This window comes from Gopherus evgoodei, chromosome 2, assembly GCF_007399415.2.
Source record: "Gopherus evgoodei ecotype Sinaloan lineage chromosome 2, rGopEvg1_v1.p, whole genome shotgun sequence".
Taxonomy (NCBI): Eukaryota; Metazoa; Chordata; order Testudines; family Testudinidae; genus Gopherus; species Gopherus evgoodei.
The window spans coordinates 225,620,221-225,640,646 of NC_044323.1; the positions used below are offsets into that span (position 1 = coordinate 225,620,221).

The following is a 20,426-nucleotide window of genomic DNA, read 5'->3' on the forward strand; positions in this document are numbered from 1 at the left end:
TGCACAGCACTTAAACAAAAACAACATTTGATCTCTTTTTTCTGTAAACCTAATGAATTTCTGGTCTGGTTGCCACACTCGCACTTCCTTTCAGAGGCATAAGATGATATATTTCAGGTAAGTTATCATGGAACAGCTAGCAAGTGGCAGGTTTATCTGCTGCCAGCAAATGAGTGGTTGGTTGCCAAAAAGGGAATATGGTTTCTTAAAGCAGCTTTCAGGTACCATATAACAATATACATGTTTCTAAAATTTCCATTGCACCGTGGACCAGCACCATAACTAGATCTTTGCAGATTGTGTGAACTTATGTGGATATGTGGATGATGTACAATTTGCATAGAACCAACCCTGAGTTACTCCAATTTTTTTTAAAAATAGTTGTCTTTTTTTTGGACAAGATGGCAAGAAGATAATATTGTACACTCCAAACGCAAGGATAAAAAGTTGAGATGTTAAAATAATGAATCTATCAAACTCTGCTTGTGCTTAGGATCTGTGTGACAGTTTTCAGTAGTTTATGAAGTTGAAATTCAAAAGCCCTATTTTTCTGAAAACATTTTAAAATGTTTCAAACCTTAAAATTAATTAATTACAGACACGGACTTTTTTTTAAAAAGCTTGTATTAAACATGGTTTTAAATCCACTACTCATTTTGAAGTTCTTTCCAGCATGTTAAGGAACAGTAATTTAACTTATCTCTACAAAATATCTTGAGTTAGAGTCCACTGATGCAAAAAAATGTTATCTATGAGTCTTAACAGTTTGAAACTCTAAGTCAAAATAGTTAAACTGCATCATAAATGTCTAGGAACTGAGGGGTGTATTGTAGACTACCTTGTAAATGCAGTACACCATAAAAATTGTTGAATTATCTTATTTTTAGATCACTAACAAAGTACAACTTAATTCTTACAGTACCTCTGATTTACTTGCATCTCAAGTAGTTGTATTTTTTCCAAGAGTTCTTTTTCAACAGCTTCCCTCTGTAATTCAGACTCCTTAAGGGTTATTCGTATTGCATCCTCTTTTTCACTACTGAGCTTTTGAACAAGTAGTTTTCTTTCCTGTTCTTGGTTAGTTATTAACAGTTCTTTTTCCTCCTCAAGATTATGGATAACAGCTTCAAATTTGTCCTTCTGTTCACACACAGTCAATTTTTCCTCTTTTTGCTTTTCTAGGGCATTCGCTTCCACTTCTAACTTACTCTGTAGTTCTATTATTTGTTCTTTGAGACTTTTTTCTACTTCAAAAGCTTTTTGATGTAAAGAGGTTACTTTGTTCAATTCAATTTTAAGAACATTTGTTTCTTCTTCATGTCTGTCCACTAATTCTGAAATGCACAGATCTTTCTCAATTGTCATTAAAGTTCTTAGCTCTACTAGGCCCATTGATATTCATCATTATTAACTTGTATCTTATGGTTTAAGTTATCTAACTCCTTTCTTAAATTTTCAGTTTCCTTATCAATAAGGGACTTTAGGATCTCCTGTTGCTGAGTTCTGCTTTCTTCCAACAAAATCTTCATTTCATCAGTTTCTCCTTCCTTCAGTGCAAGTTCAACTTCTAATTTGCACCTCACGTCAAACAGATCAGAAACTTTGAGTTTTAACTTCTCTATCTGTTGCTCCTTCTCTTGGACAACTGCTGCATGAGATTCCTGCATTTGTTCGACTCTCTGCTGGTTTTCTTCTTTTAACTTATCTAAACAATCCTTGTGCTCAGCTATTAGTTTCTCAAATTCCTGTGTATGCCTGATTTGTAGATTGTTTTCCAATTCTTTAAGATGACTTTGTTCCAAACTCTGAAGCTCTGCCCTCAAAAGCTGAATTTTTTCATCATTTTCAATATGAAGTTTTTTCAAATCTTCCAATACCATCTCACGCGACTGCCTCAGTTCTTTAATTTCCCAATTCTGATCTTTCATTTGGCCTTCCAATGTAAGTAATTTCTGATCTCTCTCATTCTGCAGACAAACAACAGCTTCTTTTTCATTCTTCACTATTGCAAATTCATTATCTTTATTTGCAAAACTTCTTCAAGATCTATTAAGTCTCCTGTTAACTTTTTAATCTTTTGTTTGTTTTCTTCAGCATCTTTTAGTAATGTATCAATTCTAGTTTCATACTCACTTTTCAAAGATTGCAATTCTTTTTGATGTTTATCTTTCAGTGCTTTTTCAAGTGAAAGTTTTACTGTTTGTATATTATTCCTTATTTCTACTGATGTACATTTTAAAGAATTCGAAAAGTCACACTGTTCTTTCTGTACAAATGTTCTAAAGTGACAGAGGTCTTCTTTTATGTTTCTTAAATTAAACTGTGATTCCTGGGCAACAACTCTACACTTCTCCATGCGAGCATTTAGAGAATCCTCTTTTACACAAACATTTGTGTCTTGCATACGTCTATTGTCTATTGCATTGATAACTGAAGAATAGAGGACTCCACCATCATTTCTGGACTTTGCGGATCACTTACTATATTAGGAGATGATGGATTTTCCTCTATTACAAACTCATTCACTGCCGACATAAAGTCCGACTCTGGACTTTCTGCTAGTGAATCCAAGTCTAAAGACCCTTGCTTAAGAGCTTGCTCTAAGTTTGGATGAGCGATTGTTTCAAAATCAAATGTATGAGCATCAATGCTGTCTGGTGACAATTCATCTAATGGAGCTGGGGGACACACAGGAGGACACAAGGGACCCTGAAGACTGAGTGATGGAGGAGTTCTAGAAGAGGTAGCAATTGTGGTTCCTTTAGCACTTTCCATCCTTGGTGTAGTAGCAGATTGTGGCGATGCTTGACTATTGGAGACCTGCAAGTATAAAATTTAAACCAAAGCTTTACAAACTGAATGATAAATATATTTTAAGATTTAGATAAAATTGGCAATATTATAACAAATAAAGTAACCCAAGCACTAGAAAGTGTCAATCATTTACACATATAACTTTTCAAAAACGGACATTAAAAAAAGTTAAGGAAATGTAAACTCAAATGGTTTTGACAATTTCAGCATCTTCCTTGAAATCTTTAGTTAGCAAGCGTGTTGTGTGTGCAATATTAACTATACGTATATCAAAATTGACTATAAAAAGTGTGATTGTATAGTACATGTAGTGTACTTTAAGGACTGTAATGTAATTTATATATTGTACAAACCTGTGGAAGTGAGAGCAGTTGCCAAAAAATGCTAGGAGCCAGGAAATTAAAGAAAACCATCACATATTTGATATGAAAATTAATTATCTTTGCTATGTGCTTTGTTTTCTAATACTGTCTGAACTCACTTCTTTGAAAAAGTACTATTTAATGAAAAAAGTTGACATGATTTACACTATAATAATATGAATAATAGGATGCAAAATTAAGATCTAGATGAAGATAAAAATATGTTTAACGACGAAGGCTTCTCTCTGCACACAACTCCCCTTCTTTTTAATCAACTGTTAAAACTTGTATAAATCAAGTACATTTTTAGTATTTCAACAAAAATAAGATTTCACAACATATTTATAAAAATTTCTTGATGCAGTAAGACTCATCCATAGTAACACAGACATCAAAAGCAAATCGAGTTTCTCCTCTTTTTCAGAGATGCAGAAAGATGCAACAGGGGCCTTCAATAGATAGTACAGAGAGGGCACAGAAGAATGAAATATAGTCTACCTGATGATTTTCTTTCTCAAACTAAACTTCCTCCTTTTGGACCTCTCTTCCTATAAATACTGGAGAAAGTTCAGACTTGGCTATGGAGTGCCAGAACTTGGCCATACCCCTTCATTAAAACACTGAGGGCCAGATTAACCAGCTCATTAGATCCATTTTCTGCTGCCAGAATAGTACAAAGCAGACAAAGCTGGCTCACCCAACTTCCTGGAACTTTCCCTTGTGAAGTGAACTGAACCAAGGGGTCTTGGCAAATTTTTATTTACTCCAGAGAATCCAAGGGCACTCTCATTTCAACTCTCAAGCGCTGGACAGTTTCTTGAATGAAAAAGTGAATCTTATCCCAGTGGGGTAGGATAAGCCACCGAGTCTTTCTCTAATAAAGCAAGGGTTCATGGGCTAGGATTATCTAGGTTATGTAATATAAAGTAATTTCTGATACTAATGTAAATAAATTTGTATGTCTCAGTGCAGTTTTAAGCATCTGAATCACAAAATCCCCATCACTATTAGAGCTGAATGAATAACTGATTTTTTTGTTCACTAGCAATTCTGAAAAACTGGATCAGGTTGAACCAAACAAAAAAAATCCAATAAAAATTCAGTGAATTCAAAAAATCTGTGTTTTATTTCCCCTACTACCTGTGATGTGGGAGACCAGAGTTCAGTTTCTCCCTCTGCCTGATGTGGAGAACGACTATGAACTGTTAATGTGAATGAAAATGAAGTCATTGGGCCAAGTATCAGAGGGTAGCCGTGTTAGTCTGGATCTGTAAAAGCAGCAAAGGGTCCTGTGGTACCTTATAGACTAAACAGACGTATTGGAGCATCAGCTTTCGTGGGTGAATACTCATTTCATTCATGCATCTGACGAAGTGGGTATTCACCCATGAAAGCTCATGCTCCAATACACCTGTTAGTCTATAAGGTGCCACAGGACTCTTCGCTGCTTTCGTTGGGCCAGAGAGTGAGAGTGAAAATGACACTACAGCCTGGTATTCTCCTGGGATGTGGGAGACCAAGTTCAAGTTCTTGGCCCAATGACTAAGTATCCACAATGGAACAGCTTGAGAGAGACTCACATCAGAATATCCCAAAGCCCAGTGGCTAGGGTCAACTGCTGTAACGTGGATGACCCAAGTTCAAATCCTTTCTCCACATAAAGCAGAAGACGAAATCAAAACTGGGTCTCTCACATGCCTCGTACGTGTTCTAATCACTGTGCTTAAAGTTATAAGGAAGGTTTTCTCCACCTCCTCCTGCTACTCAAGGCCAAAAGAGTACGTTTTTATTTGGCAGATTCATGTCTAATTTGTGAACAGGTTTGGGTCAACCAAAAACTGAATTTTTCAGAGAAGCTATTCATCTGATTCATTTTGCCCAGCTGAAATAACAACAATTAGCTATAACTGGTAAGCTTTTTTTGTCTTAGCAAAGCAGGCAAGGACTGAATGAACAGAGACTAAGTAGCTCCCCTTAGGTCAAGGCTGAGCCACAATCGTAGAGTGTAGGCTTTTTCTTTTGTGGATACCTAGAGTAGTTTATTCTCCAGGACTAGCAACTGTCCAACACTAAATTCATGTGATTTACATGTGATTATTTAGAGGTTTTCCAGTGCTGTCACTCCAAGGGTTATGTTACTTATCAGTCTACGTATATTCCTAAATAATTTTCTGGAATACACCTTTTATTTCCTAAACACTACCAACAGAAAGAGTGGTACAATTTTCAAACAGGCAAAGTTTGAACCTCAGAATCACAAATAAAACTTAAAATGTTCATTTAAACAAGCATAAAATCAAGCAAAATATAGATGATTTTACTCTGTACTGAGTCTGAATTTATATTATGGTTAATATACGGTTTTATTTCTACCTCAACATTCTAGAACAGAGGTTAAAACCCTACTTTACGATGTGTATCTTATAGTTAATATAGGAATCTCAACACAAAGAATCTTCTTCGTTAGTGCAGAATTGCAAAGCACTTCAAATTCTGCTGGATATTCTGCTGTAATCCCAGTGAGTTGATACACGGCCATTAAGAGTAAGTTATTCATATTTCACCCACACCAACCCTCTAGATTTGCTAAAGAGCAGAAGTATAACTGAAATCTGTATATCCCAGGGAAATACACATGTAGAAACCAAAATGAATTTAATTAAAGGCATATTTACAATATTTAGTGTCATTGCTGAACGCCAACTAGGAAATCTGTGTGCTGCCCCTGCCCCACCCCAAGCCCCTTCTGCACCCATACTCCCCTCCCTCTTAGTTAACTGGAATTTTTGACTTACCGGCACCCTCTATTCCCCCAACATGCTGGATATGTACCTTTAATGTACAACAGGCATCGCATGACAAAGTAGAAATATTTCAGAGACTGTTGCCCTTATGTTGTCACTAATTTTTTAGGCCTCAAGTCTGCAAAGAGTTTCATGAAGAGAGACACTTATGCCTATACATATATCTCTGCGGATAAGGATTAGGGCCTTAGTAAAGTTACCACTGCCTGCAGAATTGTTCAGTAGAAAAATGAAGCAGGGCAGTTAAAATTCCTCTATTGCTATCTTCTGCCCTCCACGATTCACTTTCAAAAATTACCTTCAACTATAAATGCTAGAAACTAATGGAAATCCTGCGCTCTGCAGAATGGTGGTATGATATGAGCACTCTTAATTGTCAAACATAGGCTGGGAGTATGACAACCTTGACTTACATAGATAACAGCAATATCATTTGTAGATTCACTAGCACCAAACATAAAATTACCAGGTTGTCAAGCCTCAGAGCTTCAGGCAGCATGGTACAATTCCAAGTGGAAATTAGAAAGATTAATGCAATTAGGTATATTAAAGAGTTTTCATGCTTCTCTTCTGCAACTAGCCACTGATGCAGTCTGTCTCAGCAGGCATTTCCTGTGTTCGTAATCAATATGGCCTTTTTAGCGCTAAACAAATGAGGTGATTTAAATATTAAAAAAGGGGGAAAAGTCTCCAAGAAGAGACACTATTTTTCTTAAAGGGATTGTCCCATGTTTGCTACTACTATCAAACATTTTTTTCCTTTGGGGTTAAATTTCAATGTATGTAATTTCTTTCAGTAAAACCTGTAAAAAAGTTGCAGGACCCCTGCTGTAGTGACAAGCATCTGGATTCACAACAGATGCTTTAAAAAATATATATATCAGCAACATTTAAATATGTTTAATACTGGCCAAACTAGAAACATGTTTTGATGCACATGAGCCAGTACTGATGTCAGGGTGAGCACAGTAAATATCACTTCAGAGACAATGTAAGGTTCGGAGGTCCTGGGGATTTCAGAAATCCAAAATTTAAAGAATGCAGCAGTCTTAACACCATATTTCAGGAAAGACTGAAATCATCCCTTAAAGATTAGCTCAATAAAAAGGCAAATGATTATTATTCAAAATTTGTATGGCACATCCCAGACATACACGACATTGTACAATGAATAGATGCATGGCCCCTTTTCCAAATTGATCAAAAGAACAGAGGGGCACTAGGGGAAACAGCAGGAGAGGAGGAAAAGCAGGAGAGAATGAGGGAGGGAGAAAAGAATACACAATAAGTTTACAAGGTTGCTTGGATAGTAGTGTGCTTCATGTTAGTTATGCTATTTTTTAAAAAGTTTTATTTCACTACAAAAGGGATTTGTTTGAAGATTATGGAATAGTGTGGTTTGAAGCTGACCAGGACACAAGGGTAACACCTCTATTCTCACAAAAATGACACAAAAAAGGCTCTTTACTTAAAAGGTATCAAAGCATTACACATATCCATCCCATCTGAGAGCGAGCCTGCTTACAATACAGAAAAACCTCAGAGTTACGAACACCAGAGTTACAAACTGACCAGTGAACACATCTCATTTTGAACCAGAAGTATGCAATCACGCAGCAGAAGAGATTAAAAAGGGGAAATGAAGGGAACATTTAAAAAAAAATATGACAAGGTGAGGAAACTGTTTCTGGGCTTGTTTCATTTAAATTAACGTTGGTAAAAGCAACATTTTTCTTTGCATAGTAAAGTTTCAAAGTTGTATTTAGTTAATGTTCAACTGTAAACTTTTGAAAGAACTATAAGGCTTTGTTCAGTGTTACCAACATTTCATTTACAAACAACCTTCATTCCCAAGGTGTTCCTAACTTTGAGGTTCTACTGTACAGTGATTTTTAACATCACACTGGCATAGTGATCATTCACCTATTCAGAGAGAATAATGTCACTTCATGATCAAAATCACTCCCTAAGTTCTCTTTAGACATCTCTCACTCAAATAGTGACCAGATTTATCTTTGTTTATACAGTGAGTTGAGAAGGCATGACAATCAATCATTTTGTGATAAGAGCACAAAATAATTTAGACTAACAAGAAAGTGTTGGGGAGGAAGCTCCAAAAAAGAAGTTCACAAAATAAAAATAGAGTGTGACAAAACATAAGTGTTCATTAATACTTCAGTGCAGCATGAAAAACAGGACACACCCTACAACGAAGGAAAAAGTACGTAAAAAAATGCATATTACTTAATATCAGGAAATTAAGAGTTTAAATGGTGAAATAATGGGCTCTGAGGATCTTCAGAAAATGATCAACATCTTCAAACAAGTCTGAAGAACACCAGTATCCTTAAGTAAATAGCGTAACCTATGATACTGTAGAAGTTTCCAGGATTATTTAAACGTGTATATCATGCCAATAATATATTGTTAAAAATGTGTTAAAAGAATAAAACAGAAGTCCAATCAGGACATTTATCCACTGCATTTGGAACAGTATTTGAAGTTATTTATGCAGTTTGGGTATAAATGAGCCCTTTCCTTTCTTCTACAATTTGTCCTGTCAATTTTGGCTTTGATCCTACAATTCACTGAGTGTGGATGGACTGCTGTGCCCACATACAATGAATCACAAGAATCACAAGGTAAAAACCTTGGAAGTAGTGGAGAGATTGAAAGATAATACAGCTGTAGTCTTTATGGTGAGATATCCTTACAGGGATATGGAAATACGCCTCTCAGTTCAAGAGCAGCAAACCATGATTATGCCAACGAGACAGCCTTTTCCCAAGCAAAGCGTTCATGCTCAAGGTAATGTCAGATTCCTGGTGTACTCTTCGGGGATAGGCACTTTACTACTACAGTTCTTACAGACGGAGAGGTTACTCACCTTGTGCAGTAAATGGAGGTTTTTTGAGATGTGTGTCCTTCTGTCAGTGCTCCATTTTAGGTGCGCGTGCTTTCCTGTGCCTTTGATTGGAGATTTTTGGTAGCAATGCCCATTCACACTGCACATGTGCCCCACGCACACTCGTGACCTGTATCAAGGCTATATGGGGCTACATGAGTAAACGGACATCAAGTCCTCCTTTATTCCAAAGCCCATAGAGGCAACTTTGAAGCAGAGGGGAGGAGGGAGGATAGCAGATCACCCACTCTAAGAACTCCAGTTTCTGCACTGGTGAGTAACATCTCCTTCAAGTAGTGTCCCTGTGGGTGCTCTACTTTAGGTGACTCCCTAGCAGTAACCCTTTAAGGAGGTGTGACTTTCAAAACAGAGTCCATCACTGAAGAAAGAATGGTGTTGCCTACTGTGGCATCTGATCTTGCAGTGTGAACTAAGGCACAGTCATCAGAACACATGTGCACTGAGGACTGTACTACAGCCCTGTAAATTTCAGGAACCTGTACGTCTTCGAGTAAGGTTACACACGTAGACTGTAATCTAGTAGAGTGTACAGATACTCTTAGAGGAGATGTAATCTTAGTGAAAAGGCAATAATCCATTCAGAAAGCCTCTGATCGGAGACAGGCACTCACCTTCGCCTGTCTGCAACAAAAACAAAGAGTCTAGGGGTCTTCCTGAATGACCTATTTCTGTCCAAGTCAAAGACTAATGCCTTCTTAAAATCTAGTGTATGAAAGGCAGACTCCTGTGTAGGCTGATGTGGCTTGGGGGGTGAGGGGGAAGGAAGGTTAACAGTTTGGCTGATGTGAAATTCAGAAGACACCTTAGATAAAAACTTTGGATTGTGTCATAAAGATGCTTTCTCCTTAGAGAGGAAAGTAAAACGACAGGGATCTAACAGTAGACCCATCTCCTCAATTCTTTAGCAAAAGTGATGGCCACCAAAAAGAGATGTCTTCATAGACAGACATACCAACGAGTAGTAGCTCGTGATTAAAACAGCAGATTGAGATCCCAAAGTGGTGTTGGGGCTCTAATCTGCAGAAAAAGATTGACAATGTTTTAGAACTCTTGCTGTGTTGGAAGAGCAAATACAGAGAAAACTTCTACTGGCACATGGAAAGCTGTAATTGATGCTAAATGAATCTTGATAGAAAAGCTTGATTTTTTTCAATTCCAATAGGTAATACAAAATTGAAGGAAGAGGTGACTGGATAGGAGAAATTGCCATTGGTTACACCAAAGATTATATCTTCTCTATTTCGGAAATTAAGTATGTCTCGTAGATTCCTTTCTGCTATTTAAAAGTATATTTGGTATTTCCGATGAACAGGGAGCCTCTAGTCCTGAGAACCACTGAGAGGTCAAACTTGCAATTGAAGATAGTTCATATGGGTTGAAGTGCCTGACCTGCATCCTGAGACAACAATCGATGTGTGATACGGAGCTGCCACAGAAGGAGAGAGCTGAGTTTGATCATGTAAGGAAACCAAACTTGTCCTAACCAAGTTGGTGCAAACAAAATGACTTTGGCTTTGTCCTATCTGACCTTGATAAGGACCTTTAAGAGCACTGGAGTTGTAAGATATGCATAAAAAAGACCTTTTGTCCATATAATGAGGAAAGCATGTTCTAAAGATTGCGGATCAAGTCCCTCACAGGAAGAGAATTTCCTGCCCTCTGAGTTCGCTGCTGTGGCAAAGAGTGGACTTCTAGTAGGAATATTTTGTTGAGGACTTGAGAGTCCAACTCCCATTCATCATTTAGGGAGAAGTGTCTGCTGAGATCTTATGTTCTGGTGTTTTGTATACTCAGGAGGTAAGAAGCCAAGATGATTATGTGACTATGCACCAGTTCCAAGATGTATTGCTTCACTGCAGAGTGAATCACAGAATATCAGGGTTGGAAGGGACCTCAGGATGTCATCTAGTCCAACTCCCTGCTCAAAGCAGGACCAATCCCCAGCTAAATCATCCCAGCCAGGGTTTTCTCAAGCCGGACCTTAAAAACTCTAAAGAAGGAGATTCCACCACCTCCCTAGGTAACCCATTCTAGTGCTTCATCACCCTCCTAGTGAAAAAGTTTTTCCTAATATCCAACCTAAACCTCTCCTGCTGCAACTTGAGACCAATACTCCTTGTTCTGTCATCTGCTACCACTGAGAACAGTCTAGATCCATCCTCTATGGAACCCCCTTTCAGGTAGTTGAAAGCAGCTATCAAATCCTCCCCTCATTCTTCTCTTCTGCAGATTAAACAGTCCCAGTTCCCTCAGCCTGTCCTCATAAGTCATGTGCTCCAGCCCCCTAATCATTTTTGTTGCCTTCCTCTGGACTCTCTTCAATTTTTCCACATCCTTCTTGTAATGTGGGGCCCAAAACTGGACACTGTAGTCCAGATGAGACTTCATCAATGCCAATAGAGGGGAATGATCATGTCCCTCGATCTGGTGGCAATGCTCCAACTTATACAGTCCAAAATGTCATTGGCCTTCTTGGCAACAAGGGCAAACTGTTGACTCATATCCAGCTTCTCATCCTCTGTAACCCCTAGGTCCTTTTCTGCAGAACTGCTTCCTAGCCATGCTGTCCCCAGTCTGTAGCAATGCACGGGATTCTTCTGTCTTAAGTGCAGGACTCTGCAGCACTTGTCCTTATTGAATCTCATCAGATTTCTTTTGGACCAATCCTCTAATTTGGTTAGGTCCCTCTGTATCCTATCCCTATCGTCCAGCGTATCTACCACTCCTCCCAGTTTAGTGTCATCTGCAAAACTTTCTGAGAATGCAATCCACACCATCCTCCAGATCATTAATGAAGATATTGAACAAAACCGGCCCTAGGACTGACCCTTGGGGCACTCCGCTTGATACCGGCTGTCAGCTAGACATGGAGCCATTGATCACTACCCGTTGAGCCTGATGATTTAGCCAGCTTTCTATCCACCATATAGTTCATTCATCCAGACCATACTTCTCTAACTTGCTGGCAAGAATACTGTGGGAGACCGTATCAAAAGCTTTGCTAAAATCAAGGAATAACACAAATCGACTACTTCCTCTCATCCACAGAGCCAGTTATCTCATCATAGAAGGCAATTAGGTTAGTCAGGCATGACTTGCTCTTGGTGAATCCATGTTGACTGTTCCTGATCACTTTCCTCCCCTCTAAATGCTTCAAAATTGATTTCTTGAGGTCCTGCTCCTTGATTTTTCCAGGGACTGAGGTGAGGGTGACTGGCCTGTTGTTCCCCGGATCCTCTTTCTTCCCTTTTATAAAGATGAGCACTACATTAGCCTTTTTCCAGTCATCCGGGACCTCCCTCGATCGCCATGAGTTTTCAAAGATAATGGCCAATGGTTCTGCAATCACATCCGCCAACTCCTTTAGCACCCTCAGATGCAGTGTATCCGTCCCCATGGACTGGTGCTCATCCAGCTTTTCTAAATAGTCCTGAACCACTTCTTTCTCCACACAGGGCTGGTCACCTTCTCCCCACACTCTGCAGCTCAATGCAGAAATCTGGGAGCTGACCTTGTTCGTGAAGACAGAGGCAAAAAAATAAGAAGGGGGAACAAACATTCCAACAACTATAAAGGTACTAAAACTAGTATTACTGAGAACTACAGAAGCTAAAACATTAATACAAGAGGAAACAGGCACACAACAAGCAGGCACATACCAGGATCAGTCTCTGGCCAAAGACTGTTGAGAAGGAACTGAGGGTGGTTCGCCTGCATGGCCCTCTATACCCTGGGTGTAGGGCACAGGGAAGGTAGGCCGCATGCATGGGCTGAACAGGCACTGCCACCAAAAATCTCCGATCAAAGGCATGGGGCACATGCGCATCTAAAGTGGGGCATCCACAGGGACACTATTAAAGAAGAACAGATCTTTCACATCCTAACACTGTGGCGATTGGAAAGAACTGAAGCAGCAATGGAGCCAAAGTCCCTCTTATGGCCACGCGACCTGAGTGGGGGCTCAAACGCTGTGGGCAGGAGAGGAGAGGGAGGTCAAAGTGCTCCTAATAGACGCTGCTACTACAAGGTTCCACCGTTCTGCTGCACCTCATCAGCACATCCCAAAAATGTGAATATGCAGAGGACACTTGAACTGGAGACTTCACAAAAGGATATATCTGAAAGTTTCCCAGAAAGAACTGAGACATGATGTGGTGAAAATTAAATCCTTGTTGAGGCAGCAGCTACAAAGCGTTTGGGCATATTTGGAAGAAGGACAACTACAAAACACCTAGTCTTGAAAGGCAAGACAGATTGATGAGGTGATCAGCATTCTCACTCACTGTCATGAACCAAAGTTTTCAAGAAAACAGAGAAGATCAGGAAATCTTGGATAACTTGAAACTTGTTAACAGATAAGAGCTGCATTAAGGACTTGGGCAGCTAAAAATAATTATCTTGAAAAGGAACTGAAAGGGTAGCAAATCAAAGTGGATGTCATCCACTTTGATGAGGAATCATCCCAGACAGAAAACTTGAGTAAGACGGGATATTTACACCATTTCCCTATCCCATGTGAACCCATAGAAGCCCAGAGGGAAGAGACTGGAGTGTTAGAGCACAAGTAATACAAAAGCCCACTGTAATGCAGGAAAAACTTCCTTGGAAGCTTATTTTGCTCAGTGCAATATCAAAGCCCAAATGAACGGATGGGGAGATTAATAGAGGGGGGCTTCTAGAAGTCAACTTGAGAGGTCCATCTCTGATGCTGCTGCAGAATTTACCCCCTAAAATGAGATTAGGTTATTCAGATCCAAAGCAAACCCTTGATATGTGGTTCAGAGCCAGCAATTACTCTCATCTGGCCAAGAAACAGATAAATGCTAGAAGCAGAGGGAAAGACAGCAACACCTCCTGAATTGGAGAGGACCTGAGAAGACTTGTGTTCCTGACATATCCAGATATCAAGATCAGAGAAAGAATGCCAAAGACACTTTCAGAGGCCATGGAATTTGCTATGGAACTTGAATCTTTGCAGGAGCCCCCAGAAGTGGAAACTGACCCTAGTGAGGAAGCAGCTAACCATGAGCTCTCTAAATATAATTATGTATCTAATATGCATGGAAATTTTACACTGGTTTATAACACTTCATGACATTTTTGAATAATTACAAAGAGTTCAATTTAGTTTGTAAAATAAAAAAATAATACAAAAATTAAGGGAAGAGGTTCAGTTAAATGCTGGTTTTGTGAATAAACTGGCCAAAGAAGTAGGAGTAGTGATTAAATTTAAGGCAAACCAGGACAGAATATCACAAGAGCCTGCTGAAAGTCTCTTACCCACTTTGGGAAATAAGAGGACACCAAGTTTAAGGGGCTCTACTGGGAGGTACAAGAATTAGCCCCATAGTTTTTGTTTAGCTCTAGGTAGTTAAACAAAAATAATGGGAGTTTGATTACTGACTATATAATAGAATCTTGCTAAAAGTACTGGACTGACTAATAACTTAAGTTATTAGACCAGACATTCTAACATTGTTAAAGAGGAGTTCCAAAACTGAATCACTTAAGTGATGATTCCCGAAATGTGGAAAACTAGGTTTCAAAGTTGGACCTCTAGAATTCAACCAAGTCTAGATAGCCAATATGGCAAATGAGTTAACTGGTCTGAGTTTCATTATGGTTAATAACTGTAATAAATGCCAAGAAAGGTGTGTTATAAATTCAGTCTGTGGAAATTTCCTTTAAAGGTGTGGCCAGGTGGAAAAAAAAATAGTTGTAGACAATTAGTTTGCAGTAAGGAAGTTGTCCCTCACAGAAAAGCAGAAACCTGCTCTGGTAGTTTTCCAGCAGGAGAAAGATGAGGAGTGGTTAAGATCTACTTTGAGATGGGGGGTCTCGGTGGAATTTTAGTTACTAAATGTCTTATGGATCTGAAACAGGAATAGATTCCTGTTCATTTGCTGAATGTTTCTGACAAACAGCAGTAATAAAGAAGGGACCAAGTAGCAAAAATGTTAACCAGTGGATACAATAAATTATGGTACAGATTAAAACTGTAAGGGAGAAATTAATGAAAGCGAGTTCACAGAGTTTCTGTTGGACTTGTTCCAGCACAGTGCTGTACATTTAAATGAGACGCAAGCAGCCCAAGATGTCTCGCAATTCAAAACGAGATATTGGTTGTGCTGCAACAGCCCTGCACAAGACTGATACGGGGAAATCAGCCCATTAAACAGCAACCTCACCACTACTAGTTGCCAAGAGGCTTTATAGGCCATTGAGGAAATCTATTAGGAAGGTGTAATTGAACTTTCCTAATAGGCGTCAGCTACAGTTTCAGATAGAAAGAGGTGACAGCTTTAGATTGTGTGTGCGGGCTACAGAAAATTAAATTACATTATTTTACAGAATTTTCTTATCAAATATAATGTGAAGGAGGTTCATTGTGATTTTCTACACGGGATCTTAAAAGTGGTTACTGGCAAGTGGTAGTGGGTTCAGAAGACAGGAAAAAGACTAAATTGCCACAGTCATTGTCCTGCTCTGAAAGTAAAGTGATGGTTTTCAACTCATGTGCTGTACATTCATATTTGGGAGGCTCAGAGAGCAGATGTATGGCATGCCTCTTTCAGCCTCTCTATTATATCTGAGGATATACCTATATTATATCCAACTGAACAATAAAACCTTTAAAACAGAAACAGATACATTTACAAGTGGTTTGTGATGACCTTAAGATTGCCAATCTGAAATTGAACCGTAAAAAATGTCAGTTGTTCCAAAAAGAAGTAACTTTTCTTGGAATTTCCCAACAAAAAAAATTGAGGATGTGCAGAACTTGCAAACTCCCCAGACACTCCCATACATATAGTTTTGTAGGGCTCTGCTCCTATTATAGAAGACTTATGCGTAGATTTGCCAATATAGCAAAACCATCAAGTGGTCAACAGACTGTAATTTAGCATTTTTAGAGTTGAAAATGCTTCATGTATTAGTCTACTTGTATTTCAAACCTCTTTAATATTCAACAGATGTTACTGCTAACGGACTGGAGGCAATATTGCTGTAAGAATACAAATTGCTTGACTGGGTGTTGGCTTACTACAGCAAAAGTCTTAATTTCTCTTCAAAAATTTCTCTGAAGAGAAATTAAGACACAAGTCGAAAGAACTCCTTGCAATGATTACATTTTTAGAATCCGCACAGAAAAAAAAGTTTGGGGCCAGGACAGATCAGAAATCCCTGCAATTTTTTTTTTTTTTAATATATATTCAGGAATAAGGAGGAACAGCTAGTTCAGTGATTGGAAAAACGGCAGTGTTATTATTTCACAGTCATATACAAGAGGGGACACAAGCATGGTAACCGTCCAGATGGCCTTGTTCAGATGGCTTTGTTGGGAGGAGAATACCATAAACAAGAGAGCAAGGAATTGGTTGCTCTAGGAAATGACTGTGCTCAGAAAGACAGATTAAATTGCTGGTATTCACTGGAACAATGGAAGTGGGCTGCAAGAATGGACTGCTGAGCAGTTAAAGGCCTCCCAAAGAAAGGATCATAATATGAAAATAATGAGAAACTGGAAAAATCAAATGGTAATTGCAGACATCCTGGAATCTATTATCTTCTCAGAATACCAAAGTAAAAGCTCTCTGGTCACCATAAGAAAACTTGGAATTTGAAGATTAAATAGTGTACCGGAGATGGGAAAAAAAACAGTGAATTATGGATGCAAGTATCAACTGATTATACTAGATATCTTGAAAAAGGAGGTACTGAGATTATGGTGTGATTTTAAAACTGATGAATATTTTGGATTTACAAAAGCCTTGACCAAGCTAAGAGAATTTCTACTGGAATTCAGGGGGAATGTAGAAATTTGGTGCAGGAACCATGGTGTTTGCGCTGCGAAAGATCACCCTAAAACAGGGAGAGCCCAAGTGCAGCAGTATCTCATGAGGGTACCAATGGAGTGCATTGCTGTTGATGAGGTTGGGCCTTTGACTGTGACATAGGCTGGTAATCAAGAATTGATGGTAATCCTGGACTACTTCATAGAGTGGCCTGAGGTTTACCCAATAAGAAAACAAGAGATCATGACGGTTGCAGAGGTTCTGGTAAAATAATTCTTCGCCAGAACTGGTGTCTGGGTGATGCACACAAATCAAGGGAGAAACTAACTCTTGAATCTCACCTGTTGAATGACTCTCAGGACCTACAAAAAACTTACACCATCACAATAAATGTGATGGAATGGCAGAAAAGATTCCATTAGACCTCTGTAAAACAGCACCAAAAGGGACTAGGATCAGCATTGCCCTTTCCTTTTGATAGCTTATAGCATCTCAAAGTATGCTAGCACTTCTCATGTTTTGGTATAAGTTAAGGAACCCAGCAATCTTCTTGTATGGTGTTCCTGAAGAGGAACAAAGAGATTTGAACTATGTAGAAACTCTAAAATCTAATACTGAAAAAAGTCACATCCTTCTTAGGGAAAATCTCAGGAAAGCTTCTGATAAAATGAAAAGTTTTACATCATAGTTAAATGGTGAAACTTTTAAAAAGGAGACCTGGTTTGGTTTGGAAGGGTAAGAGCCCTAAGATGGATGAACCTCAGGAGGGACTATGCTTACTGAGACACATAAATGAAGTTGTGTATAACAGGATACAATAGAATCTCAGAACAAAATCCAAAGTCATGCATAAAGAACTATATGAGACATTATCAAGGGGACAGAATCTCAGCTTGACTACCCTGAGAAACTGAGAATGTAGCTGTGGAAGCTAAGGCTGAAAGAGTTGCAACAATCAGATTCCCATTAGAACAGAAGCAAAGTATCTCAGCCAGCAGAATCCACAGAAACAATGGACTGTCTTCAGGAACCCACTGAAAGCAGCCCCTTCCTGGCTGGCTAAAAGGAAACCAGATAGGAAAAGGTAACTCCAAGAAGATTTGAATGGAAGTAAAATTGATTTGGGTTGGTGATGTAAAAATATCCTCACAGAAAAATACTATCTAAAAGAGCAAATAGTTAAATTTGTTTGAAGTATTTCTTTTCTTTCTTTTTGGGACATCAATGTTTTCAACTGCACTGGGATGATGAGTAAAGCCTCAGTAGGGCTAAACCAAGCTGTCTGAGGGGTTTCTCTGAAATTAGTTGCAAACACAGGAGCTAAGGATTCCTTGGTAAACAGAGTGCATTGCAGGCAGAAAGTGAGAGTAGTCATGATAGTGCTTTCAGAGGGAGCAGAAGGACAGAGCTCCTTGAACTCACTGGAAAGGCAGTCTTGGAAATTAAGCAGGGAAATTACCTGCTGTTTGTTTCTAGTGATTAAGAGAAACAAGACTTTGTGTACATACACTCTTTGTGAATAAACAGGATTGCACCAAAGAAATACCAGACTTGTGCAATCAATTTATCCTAATGGAAACAACTCATTTAAGCTTCAAAGAGGCAACAATTTTAAAAAAAAAAAAAAGAGAGGAAAACAAAGAAATTTAAAATAAAAAATAAAATAATTTTAAATTAAATTTACAATTCAGTTATCTAAATGTGGACATAAAAAGGCAAAAAGCAAAAATGTGCACCTTAGCACAGCAAATTTGACCAAAAATTAGGAAATATTACCAGAATGATACTAATATAAACTTTGGGATGTTATGCTTCCTGTATTTTTTCAAAATGAGACCATTTTGCTCTCAGTGAAGAATTTAGACTCCCAAAATCTTTGATAGCACATGATGAAAATTTCTCTTTAGGCCTACGCAAAAAACATATATACCCAACACATTAATCTTTGGATTTTGGAGAAAAGAAGATTATTTAGTGAGCAACATACTAAAAAAAAAAAATATGAAAATATTCTATTTTTTTCTTAAAACCTTACCAAAGAAAAACAAAATACCTTTTGCTCATTCAGCAGGTCTGTAATGGTCTGAGACATTTCATCCAAACTTTGTACTGTTTTTACCAGGTTATGTAGAGCAAGTACATGCTGGTGAAGAGGTTCAAAGTCACAAAGTATGGGAACCCTTCAAAAACAGAAAGTTATTTTTTAATTTTCATTTCTTCAGTACTACAATATCACAAATTCAATTTAAAATGTATAGATACAGTAAACAACGTAATCCTCATTTATTCTTTTTTTTTATTTCACCAACTTTGCAGGGAATAAACTATGGCAACAACTTTGTTGCACGTTCTCTACATTAACAACTCTAAGTTGATTCAGTGACAGTGTTCTTTCAAATGAAAAAAGAAACAAATTTAGATTTGAAGTAATATTTCTAAGAAGTTTTAGGTTAACTCCAGGTTATGTTCTGCCTCTCCCCCACCCTCAGAGGAGATGTTTATGAGTAATACCTAGAGTTACAATAACTCTAAGAAGTGATGAACACTATAACTAAAGGAGATCAAATTGCAACTGATTTCTCAGATTTTTGAAAAATAAACAAATTCGAAAGATATACTATATATTAAGATACACTATGAAAGTTGAAAGAATTTAACACAACATTACTAACCCATAAACATTTCCCCCAAAAATATAACAGTAAGACTTTGGGAAAAGATATTAATTCTTAATGGCAGAACTCTCAGTGCTGTGCATATAAAAAACCAGGATGATGAGTTTGTTGTGATCGTGATGCAAGTGTCTCGTGCCAAGCCTCAATACTTCCCCGCTTCAAAACTTCAATCCCTTTAAACTACATATGAACAGGAAAAGCAACATTAACACTAATATGATTGAAGTTGAACTATGAATATAACAAAAAGGGATGCGGTTTATATTAAAAAAATAGATAAGCATTAAACAAGGTTTGTGTGCGCAAAATATCATATGTTAAACATTTTCACTGATTTTAGATTCACAAAAAATGTAATATTAATTTAACAATATGACACCTCGTGGTCTGGTATTCTTATATAAGTAATATACTGTAGTAACAAATGGTTATTTCAAAGGAAAAATATTGACAAAAATTTTGATGGACCCTATTAGAAAAGATATTTTAAAGAGAATTCTGTGAGCAGATGCCTTGTTATAAAGCATGGAAACTTTTAAGAATGCCTAACCTACCATCAACAATGAATGCACTGAAACTGTCCTAACTAATTAATTTATTCACCTAATCAAAACACTGCTTCCAATTTTAAGGATGTACTCTCTTCCCACTGAAGGCTGGTCTATACTAGAAAATGAGACTGACACAGCCATGTTGCTCAGGGGTGTAAAAAATCCACACCCCCAAGCAACATATATAAGCCATCCTCAGTCAGAGGTAGACAGAGGCAGACAGAGGTACATTGACAAAAGATTTTTTCTCTCATCCTAGCTACCACCTCAGGGAGGTGGATTACATATGCCAACAACAGAACCCCTCCTGTTGACATAGGTAGTGTCTACATCCAAGCACTAGAGAAGCACAGCTGCAGCATGGCAGCTCTGCTCACTGTAGCATTTTAAGTGTAGACAAGCCCTGGGATACAAACATACAGAGCTAATTTCAGCCTCAACCGGCCACCTAAACTTAACTCTGAGACCAGTGGTCCCCAAACTGTGTGGTGAGCCCCC

At 38.2% G+C, this 20,426-nt stretch overlaps 1 protein-coding gene across 1 annotated transcript in view; it reads right to left on the reverse strand.

Annotated features, from left to right (window-relative positions):
- Positions 1-20,426, reverse strand: part of RB1CC1 (RB1 inducible coiled-coil 1) — a 176,599-nt gene that overhangs the window by 76,020 nt on the left and 80,153 nt on the right. The window contains 5 exon segments of the mRNA XM_030553083.1: positions 923-1,391; positions 1,394-2,029; positions 2,032-2,445; positions 2,448-2,820; positions 18,756-18,882. Of these exon segments, the coding sequence (XP_030408943.1) occupies positions 923-1,391; positions 1,394-2,029; positions 2,032-2,445; positions 2,448-2,820; positions 18,756-18,882 (2,019 nt within the window).